Source organism: Oncorhynchus gorbuscha, linkage group LG17 (genome assembly GCF_021184085.1).
Source record: "Oncorhynchus gorbuscha isolate QuinsamMale2020 ecotype Even-year linkage group LG17, OgorEven_v1.0, whole genome shotgun sequence".
NCBI lineage: Eukaryota > Metazoa > Chordata > Actinopteri > Salmoniformes > Salmonidae > Oncorhynchus > Oncorhynchus gorbuscha.
Window position 1 is genome coordinate 14,937,301 of NC_060189.1, and position 20,228 is coordinate 14,957,528.

At 42.3% G+C, this 20,228-nt stretch overlaps 1 protein-coding gene across 5 annotated transcripts in view; it reads right to left on the reverse strand.

Moving 5' to 3' along the window:
* Positions 1-1,992: 1,992 nt before the first annotated feature.
* Positions 1,993-20,228, reverse strand: part of LOC124001811 (protein GREB1-like) — a 59,850-nt gene continuing 41,614 nt past the window's right edge. For 4 of the 5 annotated variants that reach the window (XM_046308899.1, XM_046308900.1, XM_046308902.1 and 1 more), the window contains 19 exons: positions 17,620-17,800; positions 17,314-17,503; positions 16,913-17,049; positions 16,127-16,481; positions 14,521-14,636; positions 14,216-14,433; positions 12,816-13,191; positions 12,465-12,726; positions 11,974-12,076; positions 11,139-11,294; positions 10,746-10,882; positions 5,293-5,454; positions 4,596-4,800; positions 4,252-4,414; positions 3,888-4,124; positions 3,511-3,646; positions 3,128-3,322; positions 2,860-2,998; positions 1,993-2,774 (listed from right to left, as the gene is read on the reverse strand). In XM_046308899.1, coding sequence (XP_046164855.1) covers positions 2,611-2,774; positions 2,860-2,998; positions 3,128-3,322; positions 3,511-3,646; positions 3,888-4,124; positions 4,252-4,414; positions 4,596-4,800; positions 5,293-5,454; positions 10,746-10,882; positions 11,139-11,294; positions 11,974-12,076; positions 12,465-12,726; positions 12,816-13,191; positions 14,216-14,433; positions 14,521-14,636; positions 16,127-16,481; positions 16,913-17,049; positions 17,314-17,503; positions 17,620-17,800 — 3,632 coding nt within the window. In that variant the 3' untranslated portion in view covers positions 1,993-2,610. The remainder of the gene's footprint in view (positions 2,775-2,859; positions 2,999-3,127; positions 3,323-3,510; positions 3,647-3,887; positions 4,125-4,251; positions 4,415-4,595; positions 4,801-5,292; positions 5,455-10,745; positions 10,883-11,138; positions 11,295-11,973; positions 12,077-12,464; positions 12,727-12,815; positions 13,192-14,215; positions 14,434-14,520; positions 14,637-16,126; positions 16,482-16,912; positions 17,050-17,313; positions 17,504-17,619; positions 17,801-20,228) is intronic. The other variant, XM_046308901.1, reaches the window with a different exon arrangement.

The window sequence follows — 20,228 nt, forward strand, 5'->3', positions numbered from 1 at the left end:
AGATGTTCCTCTGGGGTCATGATTCCATGACACGGCTTGATCCCCACTCAGATATACGATCCAAAAGGTGTGTTTCCGTGTTAAAAACCGGGTGATCCGACTGAAGTGTGTGTTTTAGATACTCTGTGATCTAACAAACAAGTGTGTTCAGATGTTAGTTAAGTAAAGGTTCAATAAAACAGTTAAAGCACGTAGTGATCCCAGCTATTCTGTGTAAGACTGTAATACTGTGTTCGTTCTCACTTGTCAGACTGTCTATATAGTGTTTCTGGAGATATTGTGGGACTAATTTTATCCAGTGTGTTCTGAGAACCGCGTTCCAAAGCTAAACGTTAGAGCACCCACCAGATCTTATCCCAGCTCCTTTAAAAGGCCAGGACGGCACACACACACACACACACACACACACACACAGACACACAGACACACAGACACACACAGACACACAGGCCCGTCATGAGTGAGACTCTGTCCCCTAATTTCTACCCTCTGCTCTACACCCCCTCCTATATCCTACAAGCTCCCACAGTCTCACGCCACATCCATGTTTCTCAAATGTCAATCGGTTAGGGTTAATTTTAGGCATTAACTCTGTAATACTAAGGTTAGGTATGAACTAAGAATGGTTAAGGTAAGGGTTATGGTTTGGGATCGGCTTACAATAAAAATCTCAAAAACAACTTTCTATCGCTGGATTCAAGCATGCAACTTTTTACACCAGAGGCAGATGTTTAAAACTGCAACCAACTTGAAGGTAACAGTGATAACTGTTGCCCCTATTGGCCGGTTTCCATGTCATCTCCCAACGTCCTCCGACTTGGATGGACGTCTAATACGATGTTGTATCACAGGTGACGTGGCTGCTCTATACCACCTGGATCAAAGGCTGCTAGACAGGTAGGTCAGCTCAACATGTCCCTCCAACCCAGGACACACAGCTCAATTGAATGGCCATAGATGTCCTTATCTGCCCCCTTGGATATCCCCCTCCCCCCTCCTGCCCTAGCTAGTACAGACTCCCAACGTTCTTCGCTATGGGACAGCTGGAGATCGAATTTCAATATTGAAACAATGTTTCAAATGTCGGAGAGACAAGACAGCAAGGTTTATACAAATCTCTGCTGTTGAAAACTAAATGTTAGTCTAAAAGAAATGTGAGATAATGTCTAGATGCTTTTTGTACTGGAAATAAAGTTTATAAATTGCTTGGCTGGGTTGATGAGACAATGGATTGCGCAGTCAGATGGAACAGAGTAAAAAGGCATTTTAAAGTCATAGATTTAGCCAGTGGCAATTTGTGGAATAGACACTGGCTGGAATGCGGTTTTAACCTATCAGCATTCAGGATTATACCCACCCGTTGTATAATACTGTATAACTACAGTAGGCCACAAGACTCTTACATAATGACTGATTATCTTAGTGGTCCGCTAAGAGGAAAACTTAGGTGTAAGGTAACACTGTTAGGTGTCAGTAAGGCACATTTCAATTGGACTTGATTAATTGTTCTCATCTGTCCTCAACTTGAGCCCAGTGGCAATAGCTTCCATTGACCGTCAGTTTAAATGTATAGTGTGTGCTGCCCTCTGCTGGCCACAGATAGTGTCTCTTCTCCTATGTTTAGCAAAAATAATACAAAGGGCGGGAATAAACAGGGAGACACCACCTACTAGTGGTGGGAAATGAGAGTTGCTGTGAGAGATGTGTGAAGAGCAGTGAGTCAATGTTTAGAGCAGGGTTTTATGACTCCAGCACCTGGACAGCAAATGGGTGCATAGGCTTTTGTTCCAGCCCCGCATCAACTATTCCTGGTCCAGACTACATACAGCCTGTGATTAGTTGATTATTTAAAACAGGTGTGTTAGTGCTGGGGTGGAATGAAAGCCTGCACTCCGAGTGGTTCTCTCGGACCTGATGGTAAAAAACATCATTCAGACGGATGTACAGCATAACCAACAGCAGATACTGTAAAATAGATTGAGACTGTTTTCAGAACATGTACATTTATACATTGTAAAACATAACAGTACACAGGACATTGTGTCTATAGAACATGACAACATCAATTCAAGTTTCTCAACATATTGATAATCAGGAGACCACAAACACAGAGCGTCAGAAATGAGAGCCACACGCACATAAGAGTTCTCACCTCTTGAAGAACACCGGCGTGAAATCACTACAGAGAACATCTTCTTTTAGATAGATAAGTACTTTTTACATGACACAAAACTGTCAAAATATATGCAAAATATTGAATCATTGTATATCACAAAAAACTTCTTTAAAAAAAACGACACTTCATTATCTACAATAAGAATGGTGACATGCACTGTGGAATGATGACTTGTAACAAATCACACCAGAGAGGAGGAAGGCTGATTGGAGTATTGTAGTATTGTAGTAAATACCACAGCAATGCTACAGTAAACAGAGCCATACAAGTCGCAGACTCATAGCTATATTCACTAGCAGCTACTCTCTCCATGGGTTATTGGCTTGATCCACTAGAAGTGTACAGACAGTTTTTGCCTTTCTGTTTTGAACCTACAGCAGGGTTCAAGCTGAGGGGTACGGGTTGAGATTCATGGGTTTAGGAGTTAGGGGGGTTCATATGTGTTTCCCTGTGAGGAAGAAGAGGGGCCGGTCCTCTTTAGCGTTGGCTGTCTGGAACTCGTCACTCAGCCGGAACCTCCACTCGTCCTCGAGCTCCAGCCTCACCACTGTCTGTCTCAGAGAGCTGCGGTCAGCACATATCACACACAGAACCGCCCCTGGAGGAGGGAAGAGAGAATACTGTTGAGTAAGTGATGACTTCTCTGTGTGTGAGTCTGCCTGCATGGGTCTGTGGACGTTTACCTTTGAGGAAGTGAAAGTTCTTTAGGAATCCTGGCGTGACGAAGGAATCCCAGAAGCAGAGCAACAGGCCGCTGAACAGCAGCCCTGTAGTACAGATGTTGATGGAGTGAGGTCTGGAACTCACAAAACACACCGTCACCTGGAGAGGGGGGGGGGGGGTGGATGTAGGGAATGAAGGAAGGAGAGAGGGAGGGAAAGAGATATGCCCCAATGACTGATCTGACATCGGAACAATCACATATTTATTTGTGTGTGTGTGTGTGTGTACCTCAGGCCCCAGGTTGAGGTAGCAGTCTACAGACAGTATGGGGTGTGTGTAGTTGCATGTGCTAAGGGGGAACAGGCTAGAGTGTTGCAGGTATTTCTCCAGCAGTAGCTGTGCAGGCGTGGCCAGGAATGGATGCTTGCTGTCCGGGGCACAGATATACTGAGACGGCTGGACCGAGGTGGGGACGTCAGTCATCTGAAACCACACATTATATCAACATTACAATGGTCCTAGCATGAACGGTACAACAACATTACAACTGAGACATCACATTACAGAGGGATATGAATCGATCCCTGCGGAACACCACATTTGATTTGAAGATGATGTTGTGAGTGTATGTTTGTGTGTGTGGTTGTGTGTGTGTGTGTGTAAGACTGTACCTTGTTCTTGATGATGAAGGTGTGGTATCCTCCAACAGAGATCTGTTTCTTCATCACACTAAAGTTGTTGAAACGACAGATGAGCAGACCAGCGCTGTGGACTCGCAGGGTGAAGTCAACATCATCACACGTAAATCTGAGGAGGAAGAGGAGGAGAGGGGGAAGAGAGGAAGAGAGGGAGAAGAGGAGCGAAGGGAAAGAGAAGAGGCAGAGAGAAAGAGTGAGGGATGGTTCACATAGAAACCATTTCAACCTGCCACCATACTCTTCTTCCAAAACAAATGACTTATCTAGAGTCAAGTGTCTGTCCTCTCTAATCCATTTTGGTTGTACAGGACTATTCTAGCATATAATTCAATTATAGTCTACTGTCTCACCTGTTCTGGTTGAACTGGATGCCCTGGGTCAGGTCCACGTTTAGAAGCAGGAAGTCGTGGAGGTGTCCTCTGGAGAAAGGCTCCCTGTGACGATCTCCTCCCCCTGACCCCTGACCTGGGGAGTGACTGCTCCACTTCCTGATCCCACAGAGGCCGAACTGTGTGAGGTCAGGACACGCCTCCATGTGCTGCAACATCTGCTTCAGAGACACGTTCCTCTCTGCATGGCCTGAGGTACTGGAAGAGAGAAAGAGAGGATTACAGAGCTATGCAAGGACAGCAATGAATTGCGTTGTTGTGTGTGTAGCTGAGAATCATTCCTTGTCGTGTGTATGTGTGTGTGTGTGTGAGTGTGACTGTATACCTGCGTGAGTCCAGGTCCACAGCGTTCCACATGACGCAGGAGTCGTCAGAGAGGATGATGAAGGGCCAGACGTCGGCTGGCGGCCCTCCTCCCTCCACCCTGCGCCTGCGTTCCAGCTCCAGGTTGTTATAGGACAGCTCCTTGATCAGGAAGTGGGCCGCACCTGGGGGAGGGGGGCAGAGGTCAGAAAGGGAGACATTGTCTCTGTATCTCATAATGTATGTTTGTTTGTTTGTGTGGGGGGAGAGGGTGAGAGATAGATGAAGGGAGGGGGAGTGAGAGAGAGTAAGAGAATGAGTGAGTTAGTGAGAAAGAGAGTGGAGCTGGAGGTAGTTATAGCGTACCGAGCCCGGCTCCATTGAAGATGGTGGGCAGCACCAGCATAATGTGGTTGGGCCAGTACTTCTTATAGACAGCCATCTCATACTCCTTGATGACCAGGATGTGGAGGTGGGCCGCCCCATCCATGGCGTGGTACAGGTTGAACAGGCCATGCTCATGACGACCTGTTGTTGGGGTGAAGATGGGACTCTTGATACAGTCTGGGTTCTGATAGGGGAACGAGAAACATACACAAGTTTGAGTGGGTTCCACAAAGATTTGATCTTTTCAGTGTTTCTATACTATGTATTATGTTGACTGTATATGTTAGTGGAGGTTTCAGATATGGAAGTACTATAGGAAATAAAGAAAGAAAGAAATGAATAAAGAGTAAGAGAGGAAAAATAGGCTCTTGGGAGCTCCCTGGTGGTGAGATTATGCAGTGCATCCTCACTTCACTGATTGTGGGTTTGAGGAAGGGGTTGGTAGTGTACTGCTATGGTTCGATTCTCTACTCTTCTCCTTGACATGTGTACCTGCTCAATCCCCCTATCAGATTTAAAGGCACTCGATTGCTGTAATGAGTTAGCACCCTATTTCTTAAACCAATCCATTTATTTCACATCCATAAAGGGGAGTGAATGAGTGCACACCTCAGGAAGAACGGTAGAGAATGGGTATTAGGGTTAGTATTAAGGGTGAGGGGCTTAGTTAGATTACCCAATCGGAGGTGAGGGGCAGTCTCATGCTCTCTAGTTGGCCTCCTGGTTGGCTGAAGCTGAAGTGGTGGTGTTTAGACTTGGGAATGATGAAGTAGAGCTGAATATCCTCCCCCAGCAGCAGGTGGGAGAAGGTGAAGGCATGCAGGGTCAACTCATACATCTACACATATACAATACACAAATAAAAAATACATGATCATATATCTACACATGTAGAATAACCATATATAACACATTATCATACATTTACACATAGAATACATTATCATACATTTACACATAGAATACATGATCATACATATACACATATAGAATACATTATTATACATCTACACATGTAGAATAACCATATATAACACATTATCATACATATACACATATAGAATACATTATCATACATCTACACATATATAATACATTATTATACACCTACACATATATAATACATTATTATACATCTACACATATAGAATACATTATCATACATCTACACATATAGAATACATTATCATACATCTACACATATAGAATACATTATCATACATCTACACATATATAATACATTATTATACATCTACACATAGAGAATACATTATTATACATCTACACATATAGAATGAACATATATAATACATTATTATACATATACACATATAGAATGCATTATCATACATCTACACATACATTCATGATTGAACATGTACACATATAGAATACAGTATCATACATGTACACATATAGAATACACATATAGAATACATTATCATACATATGTTTATTAATTAAATGTTCACTCCCTGTACTTGCTTCTCTTCTCCAAGCATCTGTCCTTACACATATAGAATACATTACCTTACATCAACACATGTAGAATAAACATATATAACACATTATCATACATCTACACATATAGAATACATTATCATACATCTACACATATAGAATACATTATCATACATATACACATATAGAATACATTATTATACATATACACATATAGAATACACATATATAATACATGATTATACATATGCACAGATATAATATATTATCATACATTCACACATATAGAAGAAGCTATCATATGTTTACACATATAGAATACACATATATAATAAAGATTTTCTACATCTACACATATAAAATACACATATATAATACATTATCATACATACAGTTGAAGTCAGAAGTTTACATACACCTTAGCCAAATACATTTAAACTCGGTTTTTCACAATTCCTGACATTTAATCCTAGTAAAAATCCCTGTTTTAGGTCAGTTAGGATCATCACTTTATTTTAAGAATGTGAAATGTCAGAATAATAGTAGAGAGAATGTATTATTTAGGCTTTTATTTATTTCATCACATTCCTACTGGGTTAGAAGTTTACATACACTCAAATAGTATTGGGTAGCATTGTCTTTGAATTGTTTAATTTGGGTCAAATGTTTCCCACAATAAATTGGGTGAATTTTGGCCCATTCCCCCTGACAGAGCTGGTGTACCTGAGTCAGGTTTGTGGGCTTGCACACGCTTTTTCAGTTCTGCCCACAAATTTTCTATGGGATTGAGGTCAGGGCGTTACCTTGACGTTGTTGTCCTTAAGCCATTTTGCCACAACTTTGGAAGTATGTTTTGGGTCATTGTCCATTTGGAAGATCCATTTGTGACCAAGCTGTTTCATCAGACCAAAGGACATTTCTCCTAAAAGTAGGATCTTTGTCCCCTTGTGCAGTTGCAAACTGTAGTCTGACTTTTTTTATGGCGGTTTTGGAGCAGTGGCTTCTTCCTTGCTGAGCAGCCTTTCAGGTTATGTCGATATAGGACTCGTTTTACTTAGATTTTTCCATGATGTCAAGCAAAGAGGCACTGAGTTTGAAGGTAGGCCTTGAAATACATCCACAGGTATACCTCCAATTGACTCAAATTATGTCAATTAGCCTATCAGAAGCTTCTAAAGCCATGACATAATTTTCTGGAATTTTCCAAGCTGTTTAAAGGCACAGTCAAGTTAGCGTATGTAAACTTCTGACCCACTGGAATTGTGATACAGTGAAATAATATGTCTATAAACAATTGTTGGAAAAAGTACTTGTGTCATGCACAAAGTAGATGTCCTAACCAACTTGCCAAAACTATAGTTTGTTAACAAGAAATGTGTGGAGTGGTTGAAAAACGTGTTTTAATGACTCCAACCTAAGTGTATGTAAACTAGTTTTAATGACTCCAACCTAAGTGTATGTAAACTAGTGTTAATGACTCCAACCTAAGTGTATGTAAACTAGTTTTAATGACTCCAACCTAAATGTATGTAAAGTAGTTTTAATGACTCCAACCTAAATGTATGTAAACTAGTTTTAATGACTCCAACCTAAATGTATGTAAACTAGTTTTAATGACTCCAACCTAAGTGTATGTAAACTAGTTTTAATGACTCCAACCTAAGTGTATGTAAACTAGTTTTAATGACTCCAACCTAAGTGTATGTAAACTAGTTTTAATGACTCCAACCTAAGTGTATGTAAACTAGTTTTAATGACTCCAACCTAAATGTATGTAAACTAGTTTTAATGACTCCAACCTAAATGTATGTAAACTAGTTTTAATGACTCCAACCTAAGTGTATGTAAACTAGTTTTAATGACTCCAACCTAAGTGTATGTAAACTAGTTTTAATGACTCCAACCTAAGTGTATGTTTTAAACTAACCTAAGTTTTAATGACTCCAACCTAAATGTATGTAAACTAGTTTTAATGACTCCAACCTAAATGTATGTAAACTAGTTTTAATGACTCCAACCTAAGTGTATGTAAACTAGTTTTAATGACTCCAACCTAAGTGTATGTAAACTAGTTTTAATGACTCCAACCTAAGTGTATGTAAACTAGTTTTAATGACTCCAACCTAAATGTATGTAAACTAGTTTTAATGACTCCAACCTAAATGTATGTAAACTAGTTTTAATGACTCCAAACTAAGTGTATGTAAACTAGTTTTAATGACTCCAACCTAGTGTATGTAAACTAGTTTTAATGACTCCAACCTAAATGTATGTAAACTAGTTTTAATGACTCCAACCTAAATGTATGTAAACTAGTTTTAATGACTCCAAACTAAGTGTATGTAAACTAGTTTTAATGACTCCAACCTAAGTGTATGTAAACTAGTTTTAATGACTCCAACCTAAATGTATGTAAACTAGTTTTAATGACTCCAACCTAAGTGTATGTAAACTAGTTTACATACATCTACACATAGAATACATTATCATACATCTACACATATAGAATACATTATCATACATATACACATATAGGATAGATATACATCTACACATATAGGATAGATATACATCTACACATATAGAATACATTCTCATACATCTACACATAGAATACATTATCATACATCTACACATATAGAATACATTATCATACATATACACATATACGATAGATATACATCTACACATATAGGATAGATATACATCTACACACATAGAATACATTATCATACATCTACACATATGGAATACGTTATCATACATCTACACATATATAATACATTATCATACATCTACACATATGGAATACATTATCATACATCTACACATATAGAATACATTATCATACATCTACACATATAGAATACATTATCATACATCTACACATATGGAATACGTTATCATACATCTACACATATAGAATACGTTATCATACATCTACACATATAGAATACATTATCATACATCTACACATATAGAATACATTATCATACATCTACACATATGGAATACGTTATCATACATCTACACATATAGAATACGTTATCATACATCTACACATATAGAATACATTATCATACATCTACACATATGGAATACGTTATCATACATCTACACATATAGAATACATTATCATACATCTACACATATAGGATAGATATACATCTACACATATAGAATACATTATCATACATCTACACACACAGAATACATTACCATACATCTACACATATAGAATACATTATCATACATCTACACATATAGGATAGATATACATCTACACATATAGAATACATTATCATACATATACACATATAGGATAGATATACATCTACACATATAGGATAGATATACATATACACATATAGAATAGATATACATCTACACATATAGAATAGATATACATCTACACATATACACATATAGGATAGATATACATCTACACATATAGAATAGATATACATCTACACATATACACATATAGGATAGATATATATATACACATATAGGATAGATATACATCTACACATATACACATATAGGATAGATATACATCTACACATATAGGATAGATATACATCTATACATATAGGATAGATATACATCTACACATCTACAATGCATTCAGAATGTATTCAGACCTCTTGACTTTTCCCACATTTTCTTACATTACAGCCTCACTCTAAAATTGATTTAAAAAATCAGTTTTTCCCTAATAAATCTACACAAAATAACCCATAATGACAAGGCAAAAACAGGTTTAGACATTTTTGCAAATGTATAAAAAATAAAAACAGAAACATCTCAAGGATGATCAATGGAAACAGGATGCACCTGAGCTCAATTTAGAGTCTTATAGCAAAGGGTCTGAATACTTATGTAAATAAGGTATTTCTGTTTTTAAATTGTAACACATTTGCAAAAAATATCTACACCTGTTTTGCCTTGTCATTATGGAATATTGTTTGTAGATTGCTGAGGATTTTTATTTATTGAATCAATTTTGTTGAAATGTGGACATTTTAGAAATTAATTTTACAAAATGTGGAAAAAGTCAAGGAGTCTGAAAACTTTGGAAGACATTGTATGTTTTTATTTATAAATGATAATATATTTATAATACATGATCATGTATCTACAGATATAGAATACATGATCATGTCCCAGAGAGATACAACATCACAACATATTAAAGACCAACTATGCACTGATTAGTACAGTTAATAATATTGAGACTGTGTGTGTGTGTGTGTGTTTTTGAGACCATGTCTGTGTGTTTGAGACTGTGTGTGTGTGTGTGTTTGAGACTGTGTGTGTGTGTTTGAGACCATGTCTGTGTGTTTGAGACTGTGTGTGTGTGTGTGTTTGAGACCATATCTGTGTGTTTGAGACTGTGTGTGTGTGTGTGTTTTGAGACCATGTGTGTGTTTGAGACTGTGTGTGTGTGTGTGTGTGTGTTTGAGACTGTGTGTGTGTGTGTGTGTTTGAGACCATGTCTTTGTGTTTGAGACTGTGTGTGTGTGTGTGTTTGAGACCATATCTGTGTGTTTGAGACTGTGTGTGTGTGTGTGTTTGAGACTGTGTGTGTGCGTGTGTTTGAGACTGTGTGTGTGTGTTTGAGACAATGTGTGTGTGTTTGAGACTGTGTGTGTGTTCTCTGCTCACCTGGTATGCGGGGTTGAAGCCTGTGTACTGGTGACACTGCTCACAGTGGTGGTAGGTGTTGTAGGCTGCGTATTTAGACAGTTTGATTCTGGCTGTACGCCTCCGCAGATACACGTCCTTCTGACGTCTGGGGATTCCTGGGGGGAGAACAGGGGGGGCTGGGGGTTAGTCGACCAGGAGAACACCAGTCAACAACCATGGAATAACCATAGATCATCTGAGAACCAGAACCACATACTGTACACAGCTACAGAGTTTAGCCAGTCATTGGTTATCTAGTTTGTTTTTTCTACAATAGTAGAACAAGAGACCAGGAGGTCCAAGACAATGATCTAGTAAGACTGCCTATGATAATGTTATGGTCCTAGAGAGATGTCCCGCTTAATGTCCAACCATCAGTGTTGGGGTAGTAGCCAGGGCAGTAGACAGTGCTGATGTCTTCATATTTGGGGTCGTGGACGGTGTAGTCAAACGGAATGGCCCTCAGTGTGTCTGTGACTGGCCAGGAGGCACAGGTTGGCTGGTACTGGACACGCTCCAGCTGACCACCTATACAACACAGATATGTATATATTCACGATACATTCATAACAGCTAATAGCACCTTAAAACAACCTCATGTAGGGTTATCAGAGTCCAAACCGCTTCTGCATCTGCACAGCTGTTTTCTAGAATCTTGGACCGTTGGCTATGATAGTTTGTGTCAGCACGGCCCAGATGATGTATCTATCTGTCATCACATTCAGTTGAATGGAAGGTGTATCTATCTGTCATCACATTCAGTTGAATGGAAGGTGTATCTATCTGTCATCACATTCAGTTGAATGGAAGGTGTATCTATCTGTCATCACATTCAGTTGAATGGAAGGTGTGTCTATCTGTCATCACATTCAGTTGAATGGAAGGTGTGTCTATCTGTCATCACATTCAGTTGAATGGAAGGTGTGTATCTATCTGTCATCACATTCAGTTGAATGGAAGGTGTATCTATCTGTCATCACATTCAGTTGAATGGAAGGTGTATCTATCTGTCATCACATTCAGTTGAATGGAAGGTGTATCTATCTGTCATCACATTCAGTTGAATGGAAGGTGCTCCCAGTGAGCCGCTGGGCTATTAAGACTCTGCACCCTTCACTGCTCTAATATACAATAGCACAGAGGTGTAAAACACAACTCAGAGACCCACAGCCACAGTGGTTATGGGAGTGTTGTCATGGTAACTCACTGAAGTTGATATCTTCCTCATCATAGATGTCCACCTCCATCAGTCGGATCAGCATACGAGACAGGATGCCCAGAAACTGGAGGTACGCCCCTGTCTTCCCCACCTGAACAGGTTACAGGAGTCAGTATGGTGTGTGTTTGTTTTGGTGTGTGTGTGTAAGGCTATGTATGTGTGTGTGTGTGTGTGTGTGTGTTTCCACTGAGCAGCAGTCTGTATGTGTGTATGTCTGTGTATACCTGTGGGGGTCTGCGAAGCAGCAGTCTGCATGTGTGTACGTCTGTGTATACCTGTGGGGGTCCGCTGAGCAGCAGTCTGTATGTGTGTATGTCTGTGTATACCTGTGGGGGTCCGCTGAGCAGCAGTCTGTATGTGTGTATGTCTGTGTATACCTGTGGGGGTCCGCTGAGCAGCAGTCTGTATGTGTGTATGTCTGTGTATACCTGTGGGGATCCGCTGAGCAGCAGTCTGCATGTGTGTATGTCTGTGTATACCTGTGGGGGTCCGCTGAGCAGCAGTCTGCGGGGATGGAAGTCTGTGTATACCTGTGGGGGTCCGCTGAGCAGCAGTCTGCATGTGTGTATGTCTGTGTATACCTGTGGGGGTCCGCTGAGCAGCAGTCTGCGGGGATGGAAGTTGTCTGTGCGCCCCTTTGCAGGGCGGTTGCTGCTGTCCATGTGGTGAGGCTGTGGGATGGTCCACTGGCGGTAATACAGAGACTGTTCTATACACGTCATCATCTTACTTAGCAGAGGTCTGACACAGAGGAAGGGAAAGCTTCATTAGAAACATTGATATACAGCATCATCTTACTCAACTGTGTTTGTGTGTGTGACTTTTCCTACCTGAAGGAGCTGGCCCAGGTCACAGACCGGTGTGGTAGGAAGGAGGTGCAGCGAGGCAGCCCGCTCCCGTCGCGTGCCTTGATGATATCATAGAGTCCCCGGGGCAGCAGCAGGGAAGGGGGGCGGCTCACCCCCCGTGCCCAGGAGCAGCCCTGAAGGAGAGAGGGGGGTAGGGGGGAGGAGGAAACCAAGGAAGTGGACTTGGAGGGCCGGCGCTGGGTGTTGGGGGGGCGGTGAGGGCCTTGGGGGGTGGTGTGGGGATGGAGGGGGTCCGCAGCAATGCTGTCGGGGAAGGTTCGGGAGGGCTGGAGAACCGAGGGAGGGTGAGGGACAGAGGGAGTGCTGTGACCAAGGCCAGGGAGGTCAGATTTCAGAGCTAGAGGGAAGAGAAGAGGAAGAGGGTTAGAGAAGAACACAGAGGTGATTTATACTGTTGATATAGAGAAGAACACAGGTGAGTTATACGGTTGATATAGAGAAGAACACAGGTGAGTTATACTGTTGATATAGAGAAGAACACAGGTGAGTTATACTGTTGATATAGAGAAGAACACAGGTGAGTTATACTGTTGATATAGAGAACACAGAACATATAGAGAAGAACAGGTGAGTTATACTGTTGATATAGAGAAGAACACAGGTGAGTTATACTGTTGATATAGAGAAGAACACAGGTGAGTTATACTGTTGATATAGAGAAGAACACAGGTGAGTTATACTGTTGATATAGAGAAGAACACAGGTGAGTTATACTGTTGATATAGAGAAGAACACAGGTGAGTTATACTGTTGATATAGAGAAGAACACAGGTGAGTTATACTGTTGATATAGAGAAGAACACAGGTGAGTTATACTGTTGATATAGAAAGAACACAGGTGAGTTATACTGTTGATATAGAGAAGAACACAGGTGAGTTATACTGTTGATATAGAGAAGAACACAGGTGAGTTATACTGTTGATATAGAGAAGAACACAGGTGAGTTATACTGTTGATATAGAGAAGAACACAGGTGAGTTATACTGTTGATATAGAGAAGAACACAGGTGAGTTATACTGTTGATATAGAGAAGAACACAGGTGAGTTATACTGTTGATATAGAGAAGAACACAGGTGAGTTATACTGTTGATATAGAGAAGAACACAGGTGAGTTATACATATAGAGAAGAACACAGGTGAGTTATACTGTTGATATAGAGAAGAACAAAGGTGAGTTATACTGTTGATATAGAGAAGAACACAGGTGAGTTATACTGTTGATATAGAGAAGAACACAGGTGAGTTATACTGTTGATGTATAAACAATCAAATGTGTTGTTAAGTGTTAGAAACACCTGACATTGTCTCATTTAATTCCTAGAATTTAGTTGTATTTAATTGAACTGAACATCTCTCACTGTTCTCTCCCCCCTCCTTCTCCTCATTGTCGGTGCTGTTGAGTTTGTCTGAGTCGCTCTCTGATAGGTCACCGCCCAGGCCGGGGGCGTGGCCGTGGGGTTGTGACCCCTGGGACTCCACCCTCACCAGGTAGGCCGCCAATCCTAGCTCCTGCTCCAATGCCGTGCGCTGCAGGTAGGAGGAGCTTATCACACGCAGATCACAGTACTTCAGTGATCTGGTCGGAGGAGAGAGAAAATACATCAATCAACCAATCCAATGTTTGCGTATGTGTGTGTGTGAGTGTGTTTACGTGCGTGTGTACCTGGGTAGGGACTCTCCCAGGGGGTCTGCACCAGAGAGGATGAGGATGCAGGGCAGGGCCTCTAGCTCCAGGTAGGTACGAGGAACCCAGTCTGTCTCCTGGATTTTCAGCCATGTCTGGACACACACATACACACACACACACACACACACACACACACACACACACACACACACACACACACACACACACACACACACACACACACACACACACACACACACACACACACACACACACACACACACACAGGCGTTTACCAAGTACTAGGACAGTAATAGATTGTATAAGGTTACAGTATATGTCGCCTGCCCTACTTTGAGATTGTTGTACAATGCTGTCCACTAAGGAACCTACTGTAGCTAACTGTCACGTGGGGTAACAACCCTAAGCTAGATCCTTATCCCTGTTCATGTGATCTAAAAGGCAAAACTGATCCTAAATCAGCACTCCTACTCAGAGACGCTTTAAACATACACTACTGTTCAAAGGTTTGGGGTCACTTAGAAATGTTCTTGTTTTTTGAAAGATTTTGTTGTTTTTTTGGCCATTAAAATAACATCAGATTGATCAGAAATACAGTGTAGACATTGTTAATGCTGTAAATGACTATTGTAGCTGGAAACGGCTGATTTTGTATGGAGTATCTACATAAGAGTACAGAGGCCCATTATCAACAACCATCACTGTGTAACGGCTGTCGTAGGTGTAAGAAGGAGAGGACCAAGGTGGTACATGTTCATGATCTTTTAATTACACTGAACACTAGATCAAAAATAACAACACGGCACAAACTAAACAGTCCTGTCTGGTACAGAGACAGAGACAGAAAACAACTACCCACAACTCAAAGTGGGAACATGTATGGTTCTCAATCAGAGACAACGATTGACAGCTGCCTCTGATTGGGAACCATACCAGGCCAAAAGCAGAAATACAAAACATAGAACAAGAACATAGAATGCCCACCCCAACTCACACCCTGACCAAACTAAAATAGAGACATAAAAAAGGAACTAAGGTCAGGACGTGACAGACTCCTGTGTTCCAATGGCACGTTGTGTTAGCTAATCCAAGTTTATCATTTTAAAAGGCTAATTGATTATTAGAAAACCCTTTTGCAATTATGTTAGCACAGCTGAAAACTTTTGTCCTGATTAAAGAAGCAATAAAACTGGCCTTCTTTAGACTAGTTGAGTATCTGGAGCATCAGCATTTGTGGGTTCGATTACAGGCACAAAATGGCCAGAAACAAATAACTTTCTACTGAAACTCATCAGTCTATTCTAGTTCTGAGGAATGTAGGCTATTCCATGCGAGAAATTGCAAAGAAACGAAAGATCTCGTATAACGCTGTGTACTACTCCCTTCACAGAACAGTGAAAACCGGCTCTAACCAGAATAGAAAGAGGAGTGGGAGAACCCGGTGCACAACTGAGCAAGAGGACAAGTACATTAGAGTGTCTAGTGTCTAGAAACAGACGCCTCACAAGTCCTCAACTGGCAGCTTCTTTAAATAATACCCACAAAACACCAGTCTCAACGTCAACAGTGAAGAGGCGACTCCAGAATGCTGGCCTTCAGTTCTCCTGTTGTTTAACCTTACCTTGATGCGCTCAGTGAAGCTCTGTCCTATGCTGAGGGTTTGGCTGGGGTTTCCCAGGATGATCTCAAAGAGCTCCCCCAGCCCCAGTCTCTGTCTGATCCACACCAGCCGTTGGTGGGCCCACCCTGCCAGAGCCAATGAGAGGAGCCGTAGCAGCACCATGTGACCATGGTGGGAGGGGCATCGCTGGGCGGCGCTAAGCAGGCTCTGGACGATCTCCAGCGTTTCGACGGAGGTGTGTTTATGTTGGCTCCGCCCCCCTGAGCCAGACGGACCCGACACGGCCATCATGGCCACACAGTAGTGTTGTATTAAAACCTGGGTCCGGATCACTGCACTGTGTAGCTTGGGGAACCTGGGACAGGGGCATCAAGAAATTTAGTTACATGCTTGTGTCATTTCTGGGCTCCCGAGTGGCACAGCGGTCTAAGGCACTGCATCTCAGTCCTAGAGGTGTCACTACAGACCCTGGTTTGAGTCCAGGCTGTATCACAACCAGCCGTGATTGGGAGTCCCATAGGGCGGCGCACAATTGTCCCAGCGTCATCCGGGTTTGGCCGGGGGTAGGCTGCCATTGTAAATAAGAATTTGTTCTTAACTAACTTGCCTCGTTAAATAAAGGTTCAATAAATAAAACATTTAATATGAAAAAAAAAATGATAGCCCAAACGAAATCTTATGTATTGTGTGTATTTTTTTGTGTTTGTGTGACTGCGTGAGTGAGTATATGTGTGTTTCTGTGCGTATATGCATGTATGTGTGTATGTGTGTGTATGCGTGTGTTACCTCTCCTCCAGGACAGAGGCCATGCTTTCGATGGAGCTGTCGTAGCGGAGGAGAGGCAGACCGCTGCCTGAACGAGTCGAGTCCAGCAGCTCACACACACCAAAGTACTGTGTCTTCTCAAGGTACAGATCCACTTCCTACGCACACACACACACACACACACACACACACACACACACACACACACACACACACACACACACACACACACACACACACACACACACACACACACACACACACACACACACACACACACACACACACACACACACACACACACACACACACACACACACACACACACACACACACACACACAAGAGTTTAAGAAAACAGTGTACGTGTGTGTGTGACTCTCTCTGTGTGTGACTGTTTGTGTATGTGAGAGAGTGTCTTACATTATTGGAAGCAGAGGGCCAGTATATCTCGTTGTATGGGCTGATGCGTGTGTGTTGTGTCTGCAGGGCAAAGGGGAACGAGGTGACGTGGAGAATCAGGATGTTGTTGGCGTCTCTGATCTGACAGGAGTTGAGCAGGCTGTCCACCAACCCACTGCCGGAGTCACCACCGCTGGGAGCATACCCTCCACTGGGAACCACGGGATATATATGTTATGATCATGTCAGAAACACACATGTCAGGACACACACACACCCCCATGCACATACACAGGTACTCACAAAAACACACAAAAACGCACACACCTGCTCATGTCCCAGTGAGCGTGGTCATGAACCAGAATGAAGAGTGTGTTGGGGTTCCTGTTTGCTTCCTGTATGAGGTCATCAATGCGCGCCCTGGCCTCCTGGTCCATCTTCACCACGTAGCGCTCTGCCTCTCTCTGAGACAGACAGTCTTGCTCCAACCCCAGATTCTGTAGGACACCTAGAGTACACACACAGACAGGGATTACACACACACACACACACACACACACACACACACACACACACACACACACACACACACACACACACACACACACACACACACACACACACACACACACACACACACACACACACACACACACACACACACACACGACATGTAGCCTAGTGGTTAAGAGCAATGGGCCAGACAACCAAAAGGTTGCTAGAATCCCAGAGTTGGCAAGGCGTAAAAATCTGCCATTCTGCAAGGCAGGTACCCCCAACAACAACTTCTCCCTGTGTGCCGATGATGAGGACGTTGATTAAGGCAGACCCACGCACCTCTCTGATTCAGAGGGGCTGGGTTAAATGCAGAAGACACATTTCAGTTGAATGCATTCAGTTGTACAACTGACTAGGTATCCCCTTTCCCTTTACACACAGACAGACACACACAGGCACCAATGTGTTTCAGGTGAAAGTTTGAGTAACAAGAGCCAACACATCTCTGAATTTAGGTTTCTCTAAAACACACCAGCAGGGAGCTCTGTGTCTTCAGCCTGCTAGCTTTCTATAAAACACACCAGCAGGGGGCTCTGTGTCTTCAGCCTGGTAGGTTTCTATAAAACACACCAGCAGGGGGCTCTGTGTCTTCAGCCTGGTAGGTTTCTATAAAACACACCAGCAGGGGGCTCTGTGTCTTCAGCCTGGTAGGTTTCTATAAAACACACCAGCAGGGGGCTCTGTGTCTTCAGCCTGGTAGCTTTCTATAAAACACACCAGCAGGGGGCTCTGTGTCTTCAGCCTGGTAGGTTTCTCTAAAACACACCAGCAGGGAGCTCTGTGTCTTCAGCCTGCTAGCTTTCTATAAAACACACCAGCAGGGGGCTCTGTGTCTTCAGCCTGGTAGGTTTCTATAAAACACACCAGCAGGGGGCTCTGTGTCTTCAGCCTGGTAGGTTTCTATAAAACACACCAGCAGGGGGCTCTGTGTCTTCAGCCTGGTAGGTTTCTATAAAACACACCAGCAGGGGGCTCTGTGTCTTCAGCCTGCTAGCTTTCTATAAAACACACCAGCAGGGGGCTCTGTGTCTTCAGCCTGGTAGGTTTCTATAAAACACACCAGCAGGGGGCTCTGTGTCTTCAGCCTGCTAGCTTTCTATAAAACACACCAGCAGGAGGCTCTGTGTCTTCAGCCTGGTAGGTTTCTATAAAACACACCAGCAGGGGGCTCTGTGTCTTCAGCCTGCTAGCTTTCTATAAAACACACCAGCAGGGGGCTCTGTGTCTTCAGCCTGGTAGGTTTCTATAAAACACACCAGCAGGGGGCTCTGTGTCTTCAGCCTGGTAGGTTTCTATAAAACACACCAGCAGGGGGCTCTGTGTCTTCAGCCTGCTAGCTTTCTATAAAACACACCAGCAGGGGGCTCTGTGTCTTCAGCCTGCTAGCTTTCTATAAAACACACCAGCAGGGGGCTCTGTGTCTTCAGCCTGCTAGCTTTCTATAAAACACACCAGCAGGGGGCTCTGTGTCTTCAGCCTGGTAGCTTTCTATAAAACACACCAGCAGGGGGCTCTGTGTCTTCAGCCTGGTAGGTTTCTATAAAACACACCAGCAGGGGGCTCTGTGTCTTCAGCCTGGTAGGTTTCTATAAAACACACCAGCAGGGGGCTCTGTGTCTTCAGCCTGCTACACAACAGACATCAGTTAGAGGAGAACAAGAACTGAAGACAACTTCCTGGAAGTCACCTCTGGAGGGATGGAGGTTGAGGAAAGAAGGGGGAGGACGAGCAGGAATAAGAAGAAGAAAGTAATAAAAAAAAAAACTTAAACCCAAAATGGTTCTCAAGTATATTAATAAGAAAAGCTCATCCATTGTTTACAATGGCCTTTGTGCAGATTGCCATGTCTCATTTTCGATTAATTGAAAATGATACTTTTTTCAAAGTATCTGTCTTTTTCAAACAAGCATTACAGAGCTGGTTACAATTTCAATTTCATCCCCCAGAAAAGATAGAACAAATATTACAACAAATATTATGTCTGAACTCAAATGTGCTGGTTGATAAAATACCTGTATTCATGGGAAAGATGTTTGAAAAAGGTATTTTGTTCTTAAATTTTATTGTAAATTGTAATGGTAGAGTTATGTCCTTCATGTGGTTATCAGAATTGTACGGGAAGGTCTGCTCAATCCAAGAGTACAACCATAATTGATTACAGCATTGCCCCAAAAATGGAGAAGGTAGGTAGGAGGTAGGGAACTAGTCTGTCTGCCCAATATAAAGGATCAAAACTGGCGGAGGAATAAAAATAGCATGAATAGGAAAGTTTACCAGTTTCATTTGAGGACCAGGATGTTGACAACTGTGCCATACAGATTGCAAAATAGATGGGAAGACATTTTTGATGTACCGATTCCATGGTACAGGGTGTATGA